The sequence below is a fragment of the Octodon degus genome, unplaced genomic scaffold (assembly GCF_000260255.1).
Source record: "Octodon degus isolate 3935 unplaced genomic scaffold, OctDeg1.0 scaffold00158, whole genome shotgun sequence".
Classification (NCBI taxonomy): Eukaryota; Metazoa; Chordata; class Mammalia; order Rodentia; family Octodontidae; genus Octodon; species Octodon degus.
The window spans coordinates 4,187,070-4,205,993 of NW_004524734.1; the positions used below are offsets into that span (position 1 = coordinate 4,187,070).

An 18,924-nucleotide genomic window follows, 5' to 3' on the forward strand; every position below is an offset into this window, starting at 1 on the left:
ATTTTGAGTTGTCTTTAGTATTTAACCATGACATAATTTGAAGCTCAAACATTTGGTTGAAACAGATGAGTATCTTCATTTCATAAATACAGATACTTTCATATAAGAACTTAATTGAAAAAGATGATATCCACAAATAGAAACCAAGTGTTTTAGGCTTCCTGTTTTTAAAGATGAATATCTACTGGATTGTGCAAGCTAAAGACCATGTTTCATTATAGATTTAGTGGGGACTAGAAAATAAGCAAAACCTTTTGACAGAATCTTAGAGCAAAGGAAACGAAAAGTTGAAGTCAGAGCTTGACTGGTAGCAGTGGCCTGATAAAGACTCAAGATTTCACTTGAGGCAAGAAGTAAACTCTGAGTAGTGATCATTTCTCCAGAAAATAGGAGCCCACATTCTAGTCACCCTAATCCCCATTAGATGGAGGTGATCTGGGGCTGCCTGTGCCCTGGCTTACTAAGCCTGCTTTTTTCCTTCAAGATGCCAAAAGCTAATGCTCTCTAAAAGCAAATAACATCATCCTAAGTTTCCAGTGACCTTCTAAAGTTTTCTAAATGTCATGGCTAGCACTCAGTTAAAAAAAAAAAACTGGACAAATAAGAAAAGATACAACTGAAATATTAAACTGATGCCACACTGAATGTTAGCTACAAGGCCAAGAAGTGGTAGGTATGATTTGAGTAAAGATAAGACACTGAGAAGAAGGAGACCCGCGGAATATTGAGATACTGGACATCTCCATTGTAAACTTCAAAATAACTATCATTAATGTGCTGAGAGACCAAATGGCACACTTTCACATTTCAGTACAGAAATGGAAACTATAATAAAAATTAGCTAAAAGAAAATCCTAAAATGGAAAAAGTACTATATGTGAAATTAAGAAGTAAGGACTAAAGTATAGTGTAGTAATAGGGTGCTTACCTGGAATGCACAAGACTGTGGGTTTGATCTCCAACAATAAACAAAAAGAAAAAGAAATGGATGGATTCGACATTAAATGAACAAAGCAAAAAGAAACAATATATAGACTGGTGACTAGATGAAAATATCCAGACTCACATGGGAAGACAAAAGAATGAAGATCTTGAGACTGAGTGATCCAGTGATCTCGTAAGTTATGACTGGAATCCCAAGAAGAGAGGAAAGAGTTTCTATGGGAATTGGAAGGAAGTGGCATTTGAATTTCAGGCCGGGAGTTATCCAGTGCACATAAATGACTCTAAGCCACAGACTGAAGAAGGCTTGAGAACTCTAGTAAGAATAAATGTATGGGACACATATTATGGGGTGAAAGTTGGCCCCCTCTTCTGTATTCATATGTTAGAATCCTATCCTCAACATGATCATGTGGGGAGTGGGGTTTTGAGAGGTGATTCGGTGATAAGGGCAGAGCCCTTGTCAATGAGGTTAGTCCCTCATGAGCAAGATCCCAACAGTTAACTAGCCTTGCCCACTGTGTGACACAGACTGGTAATGAGAAAGTGGGCCCTCGGATGCTGGATTCATAGTGCCTTAACTTTGGCCTCCCCAGCCTCCAGACCTATGAGAAGCAAATTTCTGTTCTTTTTTTTTTTTTATGTATTTTGTGCAGGGTCTCACTACACAGCTCGGACTCGTGGTGATTCTCCTGTTTTCAAGCCTCTTAGTGCTGGGATTACAGGTGTGGGCCACCATGCCTGGACTTGGTGGCCGGCTCAGTGCACCCGGGGGTGGGGCCAGTGTAGCATGTGGTGCCAGGAATCAAACTCCGGTCCCTGTGCTTGCCTAAGCAGGTGCTTAGTCTGCTGAGCTGTCTTGCTGGCCCTAAATTTCTGTTATTTATAAGCTTCTCATTCTATGATATTTTGCTGCCCTCCATAGAGAAAGAGAACATCTTAGGCATATGGTAGTATAATTGCTGAAAACTGAAGACAAAACTGAGGGTAAACAGCCAGGCAGAAGATTTATACTACCTTCAACAAAATGGCAATAAAATAAAAAAACTAACTTTACAACAGAAATGATTGATATGAAAAGTCAGTTTACCTATATCTTCATAGTGCTGAAAAACACTTCCAGGATAGATTTTATTTATATGTACATAAATAAGCTTTGAAATAAAATGAAATAAAGATATAAAGGAAACATTGTCTGGGTAGAGGAATAGTATGTTGAAAGTTGAGGTGGCTGCTAAAAAGGAACAATGAAAAAAGAAAATACATAGGTAAATGATTATGGTGTGTCTTATGGCTTACATATTACTATAATCAAAATAAATGAAATAGTGGCATAGAATTTTAGAGAAAATTACATGGAATTGCTGTGTTCTATGGTCCTAGCTTTTCTAGGAAATAATAAAAATAGTTAAGTGATACTAAGATAGCAGTATGTTATAATTTCTAGGATATCTAGGAAATAAATAATAAAAAATGTACCATTAATAGTTTAGTGGAATACCAAGAGTTATCCGGGATTATTTTCCCTCCCCGCCACGTGGTGCGTGTCCTGGAAGTGATGTATAACCCTGGCCAGGCAGATGCCTTACCCCGACTTCCTTTCACGCTGTCACTGTCCATAGGTGGTTGTGGCCACCGTGCCCAAAGGGAGGTGGCAGCGGCCAGTAATGCCTGGGAAACTCCTCTGGGGGGATATTATGGAGCTGGAAGCACCTTTGGAAGAGTCTGAGAGCAAGAGGAAGGAGCAGCAAAAGAGTGATAGAAGGAGGTCAAGGCACTGTCATGACTCAGATGAGAAGAGGAAACAAGAGAAAATGGTGTTACAGATGACCTGGATGCTCCCAAGCCCAGAAAAGCTAAAATCAAAGAGAAGCTAAATGGAGATACTGATGAAGGGTTGAATAGACTTGCAGATGAATTTTCCACATCTCATAAGAAGAAAAGATCTATCAAATGGTGATATTAATGAATGTGAAAAAAAATCTAAACAAGTGTCATCTGTAGAAAGTTCTCATAAATCAAGTGTTAATGAACTGGAAGAGACTAACCCGTGAACAGAAAGAGGGAGCCTTCTCCAATTTCTCTATTTCTGAAGAGACATAAAGCTTCTGAAAGGTCGAGGGGTAACATATCTCTTTCCTATTCAAGTTAAGACCTTTGGTCCTGTATATGAAGGAAAAAAATAGATTGCTCAAGCATGGACAAGAACAGGAAAGACATTCTCTTTGCCATTGCCTTGATTGAAAGGCTCCAAAGAAATCAAGAAACAGTTAAAAAAAAAAAAGCCTCTCACCAAAGGTACCTATTTTGACTCCAACAAGGGAATTGGCAAACCAAGCAGCCAAAGACTTCAAAGATATATCTAGGAAACTCAGCGTGGCATGTTTCTATGGTGGAACATCATATCAAAGCTAAATAAATCATATTCGAAACGGTATAGACATTTGGTTGGGACCTCTGGGCTTTCAAAGATCATCTGCAGAGCAGCCACCTGGATCTTTCTAAACTGCACCATGTTGTACTTTATGAAGTGGACCAGATGTTAGACTTAGGTTTTGCTGAACTAGTTGAAGATATTATCCATGAATCCTACAAAATTGATTCTGAAGACAATCCTCAAACTTTACTTTTTTCTGCAACTTGCCCACAGTAGGTATACAAAGTTGCAAACATGAAATCCAGATATGAACAGGTTGACTTTGTTGGAAAAATGACTCAAAAGGCTGCAACTACTGTGGAACATTTGGCCATCCATTGCCACTGGTCTTAGAGACCAGCCGTTTTTGGAAACGTCTTGCACGTCTACAGTGAGTCTGAAGGGAGGGCCATTATCTTCTGTGAGACCAAGAAGAATGTAACTGAAATGGCCATGAATCCACAAATAAAACAGAACACCCAGTGTTTACATGGGGACATTGCACAGTCATGAAGAGAAATTACACTGAAAGGCTTCAGAGAAGGTAGTTTTAAAGTTTTGATGGCCACCAATGTGGCTGCCCGTGGTTTGGAGATTCCTGAGGTTAACCTGGTGATTCAGAGTTGTCCTCCACAGGATGTTGAGTCCTATATTCATTGCTCTGGATGCACAGGGAGAGCTGGCCGAATGGGGATTTGCATATGTTTTTGTCAAACAAGAGAAAGAGGTCAACTAAGATATGTGGAACAAAAAGCAAGAATTACTTTTAAACGTGTAGATGTTCCTTCTACAATGGATTTAATTAAATGTAAAAGCATGGCTGCCATCAGGCCTCTGGCTTCTGTTTCTTACGCTGCTGTTGATTTTTTTGGACCATCAGCTCAGAGACTGATAGACGAGAAAGGGGCATTGGATGCTGTGGCTGCAGCATTAGCCCACATTTCTGGTGCATCGAGCTTTGAACTGCGTTCCTTGATCACCTCTGATAAGGGGTTTGTGACCATGACCCTGGAGAACTCAGAAGAAATACAGGATGTCAGCTGTGCTTGGAAAGAGCTTAACAGAAAGCTGAGTAGTACTGTGGTATCCCAAATCACCAGAATGTGCTTCCTAAAAGGAAACATGAGTGTTTGCTTTGATATTTCCACAACTGAGTCAGAAAGTTACAGGCAGAGTGGCATGATTCAGACTGGATACTCTCAGTGCCAGCCAAATTACCTGAAATTGAAGATTATTATGATGGAAACACATATTCTAATTCCAGACAGAGGAGTGGCTGGTCAAGTGGCAGGTCTTGCCAGTCAGGCTGCTCATGTGGTTGATCTGGTGGCCAGTCAGGTAGACAGAGTCGACGGGAGTCACTTAGGAAGTTGACAAGATGGGAGAAGAAGAAGTGGGAACAGAAAGCAATCAAGAAACGGAGGCCACAAACGGAGTTTTGACTGAGAATTTGATGGTTAATCTACCCGTGTGAGCTTGCCTATTTCTGCCTAATCATGTGTACATTATCCACCAAAAATTAGGGTCATCATAGTTGAAGTATGTGTCTACTGTTTGCAAAGAAGTTGGTCGTATTTTTTTTTAAAGTATTTCACAAGAATGGCTGCAAACAAATTACTTATCCAGTTATAACTTTGAATAAAAAAGCCTCCTTTTGTGTAAAAAAAAATTAAACAAAAAAGTTTAGTGGAGATTGAAGCACCTGCTTAGGCAGAGTGCAGTAGCTAGGGTTTGGGGCTGGGGAGATGACTCAGTAGGATAAGCGCTTGACTGGCAGTGGCTGGGGTTCAATCCCAGATGTGCTGTGCTGGCCCCGCACCTGGGGCATGCTGAGATAGTGATTGAGACTGGGTGTGGTGGTGCACACCTGTAGTCTCAGTGCTTGGGAGGCTGAAAACAGGAGGATTACTGCGAGTCTGATCTACGTAGTGAGACCCTCTAGACCCTGTACTAAATACACTAAAAAAGTAGTTTATGGAGGAAGAATAGAACTAAAATACCAATCAACAAACAAGGTAAAGACTAAAGAAAGGTAGGAAAGATAAAAAACCAAATAGGCTGATAGATTAAACCGAAGTACCTATATTTAAGTTTCTCTATAAGACATTAAAATATTATATAGACACGTTATAAAGTACATATTAAATACATTAAAATATATGGACTGAATACTTGAAATAAAGAAAAAATGAATATCAGTATTTTATTTTAAAAGATCAATTTGCTCAGTGTCATAAGTGCCTGTCTGGCAAGCACAAGGTCCTGAGTTCGATCCCCAGTACTACAAAAAATAAAAAAAATCAATTATGCACTGTTTATACCCCTTGAATAAACATACCAGACATGTAAAGAGACCAAAAAAGACATGTAATGTATATATGGACAAAAAGAGCTACAAAGAGATTCTAGTAAAGAAACATTCATAGAACATGGTGTAGCTCAGCTGCAGAATGTGTGCCTCGCACAAGGGTTAATCCCGAGGGCTTGAAGAAGATATAAAGATGCTTATAATTATGAAAGGTTCTGTTCATCAGGATATATAACAGTGTTAAAGATGAATGTATGTAGCATCATAGTCTTGACATGTATAAAGCAAAATTGCTTAGAATCAACAAATACTTTCTTATACAGCAAATGGTAAGGAATACTTAAAAAAACTATAACAAATCAGTATAACAAGGTTGCAGGATACAAAATGAATATATATAGATCATATGTAAAAAATTTGTGTTTTTATACATTAGCAATGAATAATCTAAAAAAAAAGTTAAAAATTATAACATCAAAAAGAATAAAATTTTAGAATAAATTTAATGAAAGAAGTGCAAGACTTGTATATTGAAAAGGGCAAAACATTATTTAAAGAAATTAGAGATGTGGACTTACCTGAAGAACTTGCCTGTCGCTGCTCGTGGCACCTGTGGCCCGATGGCCCTATCACGGCAGTTCCTGAGACCTGCCCCAAACACACTATTTATATCAAAGCCTCCATGTTTCAGAAGATCAAGAAAAATGAGCTGAAGAAAACCCTGAACGCTATCTTCTCCCAGGTTGGTCAGATCCTGGGTATTGTGGTCTCTTGGAGCCTGAAGATGAGAGGGCAGGCTTTTGTCATTTCAAGGAGATCAGCAGTGCCACCAATGCCCTGCGCTCCATGCAAGGTTTCATTTCTTATGACAAGCTGATGGGCATCCAGTATGCCAAGACCGACTTGGGTATCATCATCAAGATGCAGCGTACTTTTGTGGAGTGGGACCGCAGGCTGGAGAAGAGGAAGCCCAAGAGCCAGGAGATGCCATCTGCCAAGAAGGCTGTGCACCCCCTGTAGTGGGAGCTGTCCAGGGCCCCGTCCTGGGCCTGCCACCCATCATGATGCAGGCTCCCCGCATCATGCACCACATGCCGGGCCAGCCACTGTACATGCCACCTTCTGGCATGATCCCGCCTCTAGGCCTCGCACCAGGCCAGATTCCTCCTGCGGCCACGTCCCCACAGCAGCTTATGCCAGTGCACATGCCACCTGCCCAGCCCCCCCTTGGAGAATCCACCAAATCACATCCTATTCCTGACCAATCTGCCGGAGGAGACCAACGAACTCATGTTGTCCATGCTTTTCAACCAGTTCCCTGGCTTCAAGGAGGTCCGCCTGGTGCCTGGGCGGCATGATCTCGCCTTCATAGATACTGGCAATGAAGTGCAGGCAGGGACTACTCATGATGCCCTGCAGGGCTTTGAGATCACCCAGAACAACACCATGCAGATCTCCTTTGCCAAGAAGTAACACCTTTTCCGCAGGCCTGCCCCTGTTCTGGGGCTGCTGCTCCCCTCTTTGGCTTGATCCCCAAAGGTAAGTTACTCTTTGGGGGCCTTGTTGGAGCTGGGTGTGAATGTGTGGCCACCACACAGCATTGTACCCAAACTCTGTCCCCAGATCGCACCTGGTGCTGTTAGACTAGAATTAAAGTATTTTATGAGGTATGGTTTTTCACACACACACACACACACACACACACACACACACGAAGTTAGAGATGATACAAACAACATTCTGGGTATTTGTTTGTTTTTGGGACAAGGTAGCTATGCAGCTCAGGCTGGCCTTGAACTCACTATGTAGCCCAGGTTGGCCTGGCACTTGTTGCAGTCCTCTGGCCACAGGCTCCCAACTCAGCCTCCAGAGTGCTGGGATTATAGGTGTGTGCCACCACACCTGGCCACTTTGTGTTTATGGATGAGAAGACTTCATATGGCAATATATCCCAGTTCATTTTAGAAATGGTATCAAAATCTGGAAACAACATTACAAAGACAAAAATTTTGAGACAGGAGTAGTGGTGTATGCCTATTAGGTCATTGAAAAGAACAGGTTATGCTTATATTGTTTACATTTTCATAACTGTTACAGTTTGTGTCTAGTTGTCCCTCCAAAGCCTCATGCAGTCATGGGTCAGCTTCTGGAGTTTGTGATAGATTTTTAAAAAAAATTTTATTGAGAAACAGCAGTGAGACAGTTTCAAAACCGATTAGTAGGACAGTTTCAATTATTAGTACATTGCATATTGTTGTCTTCATCGTGGTTATTCATAGTGCAAGATGCAGACATGATATCCTGTCTAAACACTATTAGTGCAAACATTTCTTCTCATTGAATTAAGAAAAAGTAGCTGTATATCTATCCTAACTATGTTGTATATACAGATACAAAATGGTCCTTCATTTTTATCACCTTTTTTTGTTTAGTTTTGTCAGAGATGGGTATTCCATTGCCATTTAAATATTGTAGGTGCATGAATTCAGCAAAATACTCCCATATAGTCCAGTAGTCCATAATAGTAGTGGGTTATCCATAGGACTGGCAATGTCAGAAGTTGTTGATTTGAGCCTTTTACAGCTCAACATTAATATGGTTTTACTTTTTATACATCATTTTTATACTTTTCTGCTAGATGGTTAAGACCAAGATAAAGCAAGACCTATATAACAAGAAATGTAAGTTAATGTGATAGATTCTTGATCTAGTGCTGGGATTGCAGGTGTGAGTGCTACACTCTCGCCCTGGGGTGGGGAATCTGAATTAAAATGTAAGGAGGGGAGAGAGGCTAGCTAGCTGCCAGAGCTGCTGCACCGCCCTTTGTTCCTTGCTCTTTGCTACCACCATGAATGGTTGTTTTCTGCCATGTGCCGCTCTGCCTTGGAGCCAGCTGAGTATGGACTGAAACCTCCACTAACTGTGAGCTAATTAAAACCTTTCCTTCCTTAATTTGGGGTGTTGGGTAGTTTGTCCCAGCGATGAGAGAAAAGTAACTAAGACAACACTTATATCTGGTAATCTGAGCAATTACTTTGAAGATAACAATATGCAATATGTTAACCATTGTTAATCTCCAATTATTGTGTTTTGAAATTCTGCATTACTGTTTCTATTTTTTTATTTTTTTTAAATTTTTTTTATTTTTTATTTTTTTTACATTTATTTATTGTGTGTGTGTGTGTGTGTGTGTGTGGCCAGCTCAGCCCACCAGGGGGCGCGACTGGCTGGCATGTGGTGCTGGGGGATCGAACCGCGGTCCCTGTGCTTTTCCAAGCTTGTTCCAAATAGGTGCTTTAGACCACTGAGCCATCTCTCCAGCCCCATCTATTTTTTTAAATAATAAAATAAAATAGTATTCAAAATATGAAACAACAGTGCTTCCAACAAAAAAGAATGCAAGACCTCCTTCTAAAACAGCAGAACATTATTGAAAGGAAGAAACCCTGAATTGATGGAAGAACAGACCACATTCAAGAATTGAAAGATGACATTTCTGTCAAGTTACTCTTAGAGGTTTAGTTCAATCCCAATAAAAATTCTAGTAGTTTTTTGGTAGAAATCAATTTTTTATGGTGGTACAGAGGGCTGAATATACCCTCTGATTCCACTGAAAATGAAGAACAAAGTTCGAAGACTTCACTGAAAGATTTTTTTTCTTTTTTTAAATTAATTTTTTGAGACAGGTTCTTGCCCCAGCTAGCCTTGAATTCAGGGAAATCCTCCTACCTAAACCTCCTGAGTGTTGAGATTACAGGTGTGCAGCACCACGCCTAGCCCTCACTGGAAGTTTAGATAAAAATTAAAACAGCAGAGTATTTAAGGCAGTGTGAAGGTGGGTAATAGACCAGAGGAACAGGTCAGAGTCCAGTCGAGACCCAGATGCAGAGTTACTTCATTTAGGACTAAAGTGACACTGCAGAAAATTGAGGAAGAGAAGGGATTTTTGGTAAGGTGTGCTGCAAAAAGTGAAATGGACATTTCGTAACAATATGCTCATCTAAAATCCTCTAGAATTTATTACAGAGAAATAGGTCATGACCTGGAGGTAGGGTAAGATTTCTTAATACATATGAAGTTCTCACTATACAAGAAATGGTTGATAAATTGGGCTATAGAAAATTTTTAAAAACCAAAATTATGTGGGTTAAGTATGCAAAGACAGGCCATAGAGAAGTGCACAAATTGATAAAGAGCTTTTATTGGTCATGTGTAAGAAATCTTACGAATACTAATGAAAAGGAGATATATCAATATGAAAATGTGCAAGAGATGTAACTAGGTATTTTGCAAAAAGATATTCAAATGCCAAGCAAAGTAACTTATATAAAAATGTCAAATCCAGTAGTAATCAGGGAAGTGCAATTAAAGTCACAACAACTCACTACTACACACCTATGACATGTAAAATGTAAGAAGGGCTGGAGAGGTAGCTCTGCAGTCTAAGCGCCTGCCTGGCAAGTTCAGGGATCTGGGTTCGAAACTGGGCATGGAGGCACCCTGTACTAAATAAATAAATAAAAGATTTTTTTAAAGATTTAAAAGCTAAAAGACTGGCAGAGCCTTCAGAATGGGCAGGCACTGTGTGTGGCACTTAAATTTGTGTCATTCAGTAGTATTCCCTGAAGTTGAATTATACCTACCTTATGGCCCCACGTTTCCTCCCCAGATTCATTACCCTTCTCCCTCCCCCTGTAGTAATAGCGTGCGTGCCGTGTGACCAGTGAATGTGGTGAATGTGGCCACCACGTACCATCCAGGGGAAAGCCAGGGGTCTTGCATCCCAGAAGTGGCACGCAGAACTTCACTGTTATGCATGGCAAGTTTCAGCTGTGGTTTTGTTCAGAAAGCGTGTTCACAGCAGATTGGAACGTGAGGTGACTGAGTGCAGAATTTGTGCCACACATTTTGACTGTCAGACAAAAGCAACACGGTCTGCCAGTTTCATTGGGGTTGTGTGGTTGGGCCATATAAGCTTCTGGCTCTTTAAGAAACATCAAGCCATGAAATTGAGGTCTGTAGTTAGGATCCTGAGACCAGGCTTGGCTCAGTGTTCTCCATGGAAACCATCTAGTTCTTGTGCAGAACAAGGCTTCTCAATCAAGATCTGGCCTGTACTGTGTTCTAATCTTGATGGAATTGTGTGAATTGGGTCTGTACCCAGGAATATTGCCAGGACTCGGAATATTGTGAGGGCTCATTGGAGCATTTAATGCACAAAGGAAATGCCCTAAGAAATGGGCAAATGGTTTGCCCTTTATCGTGATAACGCTCTAGTGTCGCATTGCCACTGGAACTGTCAAAAGTATTATGTGGCTTGTCCTTAGCAGATGTGGCACCATGGGGCTCTGCTCTTCCCCAAAGTCAAAATTACCACAAAAGGTAAATGTTTAGAATTGGTTCAAGACATCAAGACAGCCACAAAGTCAGGCATTCTGTGCCAGAGGAAGGGTTTGGACCTTGGACAAGATGGGACTTCCTCACAGGACCTTGAACAGAGGACAGACAAGTGTAGAGCATGTGGTTATCCCGGGGCTTTGCAGAGAGATGAGCTAAGAGGCGACCAAACACAGCCTGGCGTGGTACTGACTTGTGGCAGGTGATGTGCGGTCATATGATTGCACATGGGCCGCGGGCGGGTGCTGGCGTCAGGACCAGTGAAGGCTGTTGGTTTGTTCACCTGGATAGGTAGGTCTGCCCCATCTTGAGATGGGAAGGCTCCAGCAGGAGGTGGGTTTTGGGCAGGTTAGGTGTAAGATACCTGTTCAGCACTAAGTGGTGGTAGCCTCAGGCATTTGGGAGTAGATACAAATGCAGAACTTGTCATCGCATAGATTTAATGTCATCGCCCTTGGAAAGAAGTCCAAAGGCCTGGACATGGCGATACAAAGAGGGCAGGTGGTTGTATAGGAAGAACACACAAGAGAAGAAGTGTCAAGAAAAAAATGAGTTCAGACACTGGGCCAGTTATCTTCCTGGTCTCTCAGCTCCAAAATCCCTTTGCCACTTTGGGACGCTGACAGTGCTCTGCATCACCACTGTCCAGGGGCCAGCTGGCTCTGCATGCCCCTCCTGAGGATTCCCACGCCCTCTTCCAGAGGGCCTTTCTCCTTAGAAGGCTGTTTAGGATCCTAGCAGTGCAACCCAGAGCACATTTCTTTGGTAGCCTTGCCCTGTCCCCAGAGGGTTGGTCTTAAGGTAGGGGCACAGGCTGTTGTAACCTGAGGGAGGTGGACACTCTCAAACTGAATCACAAGGACCATAGAGGGGAGGGAGTAATGCCCACCGATCTCTATTATGGGTTCAGCACCTTAGCCTGTGCCTTTTATTTTTATTTTTTATTTTTTTTTTTTCAGAACCGGGGATTGAACTCAGGCCCTTGTGCTTGCCAGGGAAGCATTTGTTCCACTGAGCCATCTCCCCGGCTCCAGCCTGTGCCTTTTAAAGGGTCTTGATACCCATTTGTTTTCCTGGAAATGGTAGCATATAAGAGGGTAAAAATGGAAGAGAGACATAATGCCAAACATTTACTGTATGTATATGAGATGCCGTGCTCCGCCTAACTGCTTTGTGTCGGTGCTGGGCACAGTTGTATAAGGAAGCCACTCCATGTTAGTCATGTGGAAAGGGAAGCTAGCAAAGCTCACGGAGCTTACAGAGCTCAGGACGCTACTAGGGTAGTAGATAGTGGAGTCAGGACTCAAGCTCAGATCTGTGTTTCCAAAGCCCAGTTCCTCCACTATCTCATACTACTTTATCAGCAGAGCCAGGAATTGAACTCAGGCCCCTCCGCTTGCCAGGCAAGCACTTGTTCCACTGAGCCATCTCCCCGGCCTTCTCATACTACTTTAAATTGAACCTGAAGTTCAAGAAAACTGCAATTTTAAATTTCAAACTCTTTTTCTTAGGTAGAACAGGCACTTTATTAAGAAAATTCCTGGGCCGGGAGATAGCAGTTTAAGCACCTGCCTGGCAAATGTAAGGTCCTGAGTTTAGTCTCCAGTACCTAAACAAAACAAAGCAAAACCTCAGAAAAATACCCCTAAGGAAATTCCTGTATTGACTTGGGGAGGTTTTTAGAGAATAACATCGTCTTTCCTGACTACATTACGATGCGTTTTTGTGGGGTTGAGAATTTTAAAATGAATCAAACATAGATACAGTCACATCATAAATTCAGATCTTAAGTTAATATTTCATACTATTTTTTTCTCCCAGATATTGAAATACTTCGTGAGACATTTGGTAACATTGAATCAAAGGACCAGAGGCTGCAGAAAGTTAAAGTCATTCTGCTGCTGCCTCGCTGTTCAGGAGTGGGTGTTAGTAATCCAGTGGAATTTATTTTAAATGAGTATGAAGGTACTTGTTTTAATTTCTAAATTATTACAATCAATTGAGTATAGCCATTCAGTTTGTGGAAAATAAATTTTATTCTCTTTTGTGCATTTGTCTTTAGATTGATTGCATTTATTCTTATATGCCTAAATGACTGACATGGCTACGTGGATGACTCTTTCATAAATACTTGAAAGAAGAAAATTAACATTAAATATTTTCTGTGTTATTTTTGGAAAACAGTACAACTAATAATTAATTTTATTAATTTTAAATCAACATTTTAGTATCTATTTTTTTTAATTTTATTTATTTGTTTATTTGTGTGTGTGTGTGTGTGTGTGTGTGTGTGGCCAGTTCAGCCCACCAGGGGGCGGGGCTGGCTGGCATGTGGTGCTGGGGGATTGAACCGTGGGTCCCTGTGCTTTGCTAAGCTTGTTCTAAGTAGGTGCTTTAGACCACTGAGCCATCTCACCAGCCCTATCTATTTTGTTTTGATAGGTATTTTTCCATGAATATTGATCAAAGGCAAAGCAATAGAAAAAGTAACATGAAAATAGTAAAAAGTACTTCATAAGAATATATTTAAAGATATTTATTTACTTTTAAAAATTTAGATACAGACTTACTTAAAGATCTCTCGCAAGGAGGCACATCCGAAGAGAAGCTTCAGGTTCTAGTTCAACAGCAGTATGAGCAGCTGACACATGCAATGAAATGTAAGTTTATCATTAGTACAGTGTTGTTAAAATGCAGTGTTAATCTTAGAAACATGAATATTTTATTTACTATATCAAAGCAGTGAAGTGAGAACCATAATCAAATTTTCCAGAATATTCAGTGTTAGTACCTTCACATAACAAATTTTTTTAATCTACTTAATATAAGTCTTTAAAGATATATGTGTGATCATCTTAAACACAGATTAGCTAGCCTAAGTGAATTTTCTTCATGCTGAGGCAAAGTGGTTATGCACATCTGTAATTGTACATCTTCGTCTTTCTGGTTTCTGCCTTCTTACTTGCTGTAATTCTTCTGTCGCCATTGTGCCTACTTCTCCGAGCTCTTCCACAGTCCAAGCTGTAATCCAGCTCATATCTCTCAGTGCTGAGCTGAGAAAGGAAAGGTGTAACTGCAGAGAAAGTCTTGCTCTCTTGACTTGAAGTTTGAATAACAAGGCTCTTGAAGGATGACTTGAGTCAGTGCTTCGGTCACTCCAGTTAGATTGGAGCACCTCTTAGATTTTGAGTAACACTGCCTTTCTAGGAGTGGGCGAAATCTAGAAGTCTCTGAAGAATTAATCAACTTTCATTTAGTTCCAAGTATGTTTACCAAGTGCCTGCTCTGGGTTGGATCTTAAGCTGGTGTTAGGTTGATGGACATGAATTAATCCTGCCACAGGCTGCAGGATAAAGCCGTGGATGTAGATAATTCCATACATGAAGGTCCACATGAGTAGAAATACAGCACTCTAGCACAAAGGAAGTCTGCCCTTTTTTGGTTGATGTTGCTGCTGCAGTAATTTGACTGTGGTAGCATGTACATGAGCTATTGAAGTAAATTGGCCAGAAGATCTGGAAGTTAGTAACATTTCTGTTAGTACATGTTTGCAATACATAGTGAATACCTTTATCCTGGAGAGCTGGTATGGTACATCAACATATCCCACTTTGTTGCTTTTTTACTTCCTTTTCCTCTTCTCTCTTTTCCTAGATTCCCTTCCCATCAATGGAAAGATTTCCCTCCCTGTTTCCTATCATCTGTCTTTTATTTTGCTCTTTGAATTATTTATATTTTGGGTTTCTCATTTAAGAAAAACCATGCAATATTTAAGTTAACATTTTTTGGGCTGGGGAGATGGCTCAGTGGAATAAGTGCTTCCCTGGCAAGCGCAAGGGCCTGAGTTCAATCCCTGCTTCTGCCAAAAAAAAAAAAAAAATAAATAAACATTTTATGTTGTGCATTTTAATTAAATTTTAATTGAATATTTAACACTTAAGAAAGCCCTCAGAAGGAATTATAAAAAGCAAAAGGATTTAATGATGTAAGCTCTTTCATGATGCTGATAAACACAGTATTTGGCAGCCTATGAGAGAAGGATAGTTTACTGGAAAACATATTGTAAATCAAGTTGTAAACATAAAACCATGTTAGCTAAAGTGCCTGTTTTGATATAAATGACTGAAAGCTCAAAAGTTTGAAGTTAACCATTTAAAGGATAATTATTCTCAGTCTTATAAGTCATTGTGAAAATAACTTAAAATATTTGAACATTGGTGATCTCTTATTATTTGCTGGGCACCTATTACTGTATTTATATTATTATTTGGTTGAATCCTTATGAAATCATCCTTTTTAGCATCGCTTGCATTCTTTGACCACAGTAACAAGAGGGCCCAGGCTCCCTAATTCCTTTCCCTGCTAAATCTCACAGCTGTAGCTCTATAGTACAAATTTATCAGAAACACTTCTCTAAAATCATGGAAAACACCTCTTAAGATCACTGGAAACACTACTCTAAAATCACCAAACATGCCTCTCTAGCTTCTTTATCCCATGAAAGCAGGTGGCTGAAGGAGCCCTGACCCTGGGCCTTCTCATCTCCTGCACTCAGGTCCCCATGCTTCTTTTGAGAGAGCTTGTCTTTCATCATCTTCCATCCTGTGTGCTCCAGAGCTCCAGAATTCATAGCCCCTTTGGTGCATTGTGAACTCCGAAAGGCTTGCGTGACCCTACCCCTGTGGCACGTCTGGTAGTCAGAGCTCCCATGGCCTCTCTCTTAGGCCTGCTTTGCTCCCTCCATGCAGCTTTCCTTAGACGATCCATAATCCTGGCTTTTCCAAACTTCTGTGTTCTTCCATAGCACTTTAGGCTTCATACACTTATAGCTTCAGTCACTGCCCTGTCTGAGGCACACTGCCTGGCCTCACAGGCCTTCTGAAATCAAGGTGGAAGCCTTTTTAGTGCCATAATTCTTGCATTCGGCTTGCATCTTAAACCAGTACCACATGGACGATCCAGGGTCAGCTGCCAGCTGGAGCAGTAGCCAGGCTTTCTTCTCTCTTAATTGTAGGGGTTGAATGCCTGGATCACTGGGCACTCTGCATCCTCTTTTGACTAACACATTTTCTTTTCTTTCTTCTTTCTTTTATTTAATGTATTTGATACAGGGTCACTGTGCAGCTCAGACTCCTAGTGATCATCCTGTTTTCAGCCTCCTCAGTGCTGGGATTACAGGCATATGTTACCACACCTGGCCTCAGTGGCAATCCCAGCATGCCCAGGGACGGGGCTGGCATGGCATGTGGTGCTGGAGATCGACCCCCAGTCCCTGAGCTTGCCTAAGCAGGTGCTCAGTCTGCTGAGCTGTCGCACCAGCCCAAGTAACACATTTTCTATACTGTCTCCACTCTGGAACCTGGTGCGGCTGCTGCCTTTCTTTCTACGTTCCATACAGAACGTAGTGCTGTATGGCTTTCTTTTCAAAGCAAAGTCTTTCACTTTTGAAGTTTGGAGGCTGCAAAGGGGGCACAGTTGTTGCCTCCAGTGATGCCCTGAGGTCATCTTTTCTCTTCTCTTGTTCCTTCTCAGCAGCGGAGCTCTCCTCAGCTCCATCTTTGGTTACTTTTCTCTTGTTGCTGAGTCAAAATATCCAACACTCAAAATTAAGGAAGAAAAGGGTTATTTTGCTCATAGTTTGTGGGGATTTCAGTTCATAATCAGCTGGCTCCAAGGCAGGATGACATGGCACAGGGCAACACTTCAAGGTGCAGAAGACAGCAAAAGCAGCTAGAGCAAAAGGGGGAGGGAGATAAAGCCTCTTTCCCGCCCTTGTATTGTACATAGGCCACCACTCCCTAGGGCGGGGGTAGTGCTCACAGTCTCCTGCCCTCCTCTTGCACAGGATGAGGATGTTTACAAAGTAAGGACCCTGGCCCCCTGCTGAGTTTTTAAACTTCTAAATGTCTCAGGTTGACAAAAATGTGTCATCCATCACACCCCTATAACTTGATTTTTCCCTGAGAACAGTTTTCCTCTAAATTTTTCCTCTTTAAAAAAAAATCTGTTAACCCACAACACTTTCATTCTTGCCAGTATGCTGAGCTGGTCTCTGGCGGATCCCCTGTGACCCTGGGTAGTCCTGTTACCACCACTGGCTGATCTCATGGGACTAGTCGTCTTTGTTGTGATGGACCACACCCCCTTCCTTCCTTCTCCCCTTGCGCCATCTCCTGGAATGCCATCTCACTTGCTTTCCTCTTCTTGTGTTGCCAGGTCTTCCTGACCTTGGCGCCACTTTCCCATTACAGTGCACCACGGCTCATGCCTTGGACGTTTTTTCTGTCCATACTCAACTCCCTTAGCGATTTCATCCAGCCTACAGTTTTAACCTCATACATTTACACATCCACGCAACTCTCGACCTATGTCTCCAGCACCTTCCCAACATCTTTGGCTAGTGACTAGCAGGGCATCTCAGAGCTCACAGGTCCAAAGTGGGAATCCTGATCTACCACCTGTCCCTCTTGCACTCTTCCATTTTCATTAATTCCAATATTGCCTTCACTTGCTTAAGTGAAGAATCCCACGCATTGTCCATCGCAGGTTGTCAGGAGCACCACCACCTTCTGCTGTCAGTGCGCTGCCCACACCGTTGTCTCGAAGCAGATTGCTGCAGTGGCCTTCTGACTTGTCTGTCGGCTTCCACCTTGTTCCCTGCTTCCTGTCCATTCTCAACAGGGCATTTGGAGTGATGTTAAAACCAGTGGTTACCCACTTTCATGCAAAAGCCACAGCTGCTCATTTTGTGGCCTCCACAGCCCTGAACTCTCCGGGCTCATCCCCTGCTTTCTAACCTTATCTGCCCTCCTTTCCTCAGGTCTCCTCTGAAACACTCTGCACCATCACGCCCACCCTGCACCGGCACCTACTTTTCCCATGTGTTTGTGCCTTAATGTCTTTGTGCCAGGCTAGCAAATGTGCTCCATGTGGCAGGGAGTTTCGTCTTGTTGCTCACCCATGTGACCCACACCCTGGGGCAGCACCTGTCTGGTGCTCAGTACAGTGAGCAAATACATGAGTTCCAGGTCTTGGTGATACCTCATTTTGCAGACCAATGATTTGGAACTGTGAGTAATTTTGCAAGGTTCACACAGCATTGAAGAACAGTCTTTAAACCAATTAGATGATGAAATGTAGAGGAATGGCTGAGAGCCATGTCAAACTCATGGAAACCTATGGTGTTTCTTTGTGTTTGTAATGAGATCATATTTTCAAGTAGGATTTATCTTAATGATTGGCTATACATAGACTACAATGTTATGCAACTTATGCTTTAGAGGACTGCCACAGTGGAAATCATTTTCATCAAAATCTTGTGGTGCTGGGCATGGGGGTGCACACCTCTAATCCCAGCATTCAGAAGGCTGAGACAGGGTGATAGCTCTGAGTTTAAGACCAGTCTGGGTTACATAGTGAGTTCAAGGCCAGCCTGAACAATTACAAAGCAAGATTCTATCTCAAAACAAAACAAGAAACCAAAAAACAAATAAACACAGAAAAAAACCTGGTGGTATTCATAGCAAATACATGTCTAGAAACATAGTACATGTGCCTTGGCTTGCTAATGAGGCCATTCCATTGACTACATCTTCCTTAATTACAGTTACTAAAGCACAAGCGGTTGTTTACTGCACATGCTCAATATATCCAGAAGAAAATGAAGCTGTTATTAAGAAAGTGTTACAATTTCAAGATCCTGGGGTTAAAGTACAACCTTACAGGTAAGAAAAGGGTTCTAAACAACTCAAACATCTTTAAAAATGGAAACTATGGCTTTCTAAGTAGCATAGTCCTTTCTTTAATTTGATCAAGTAGCCTAATCTCTCTCTCTCTCTCTCTCTCTCTCTCTCTCTCTCTC

The 18,924-nt window shown here is 41.6% G+C and overlaps 1 protein-coding gene and 2 pseudogenes across 3 annotated transcripts in view; all 3 read left to right on the forward strand.

Moving 5' to 3' along the window:
- Positions 1-18,924, forward strand: part of Nsun7 (NOP2/Sun RNA methyltransferase family member 7) — an 89,516-nt gene that overhangs the window by 36,384 nt on the left and 34,208 nt on the right. For all 3 annotated transcript variants that reach the window (XM_023702792.1, XM_004642651.2, XM_023702793.1), the window contains exons 8-10: positions 12,885-13,028; positions 13,622-13,723; positions 18,670-18,787. In XM_023702792.1, the coding sequence (XP_023558560.1) occupies positions 12,885-13,028; positions 13,622-13,723; positions 18,670-18,787 (364 nt within the window). The remainder of the gene's footprint in view (positions 1-12,884; positions 13,029-13,621; positions 13,724-18,669; positions 18,788-18,924) is intronic.
- Positions 2,568-4,804, forward strand: LOC101575904 (annotated as a pseudogene).
- On the forward strand, positions 6,172-7,139 carry LOC105743723 (annotated as a pseudogene).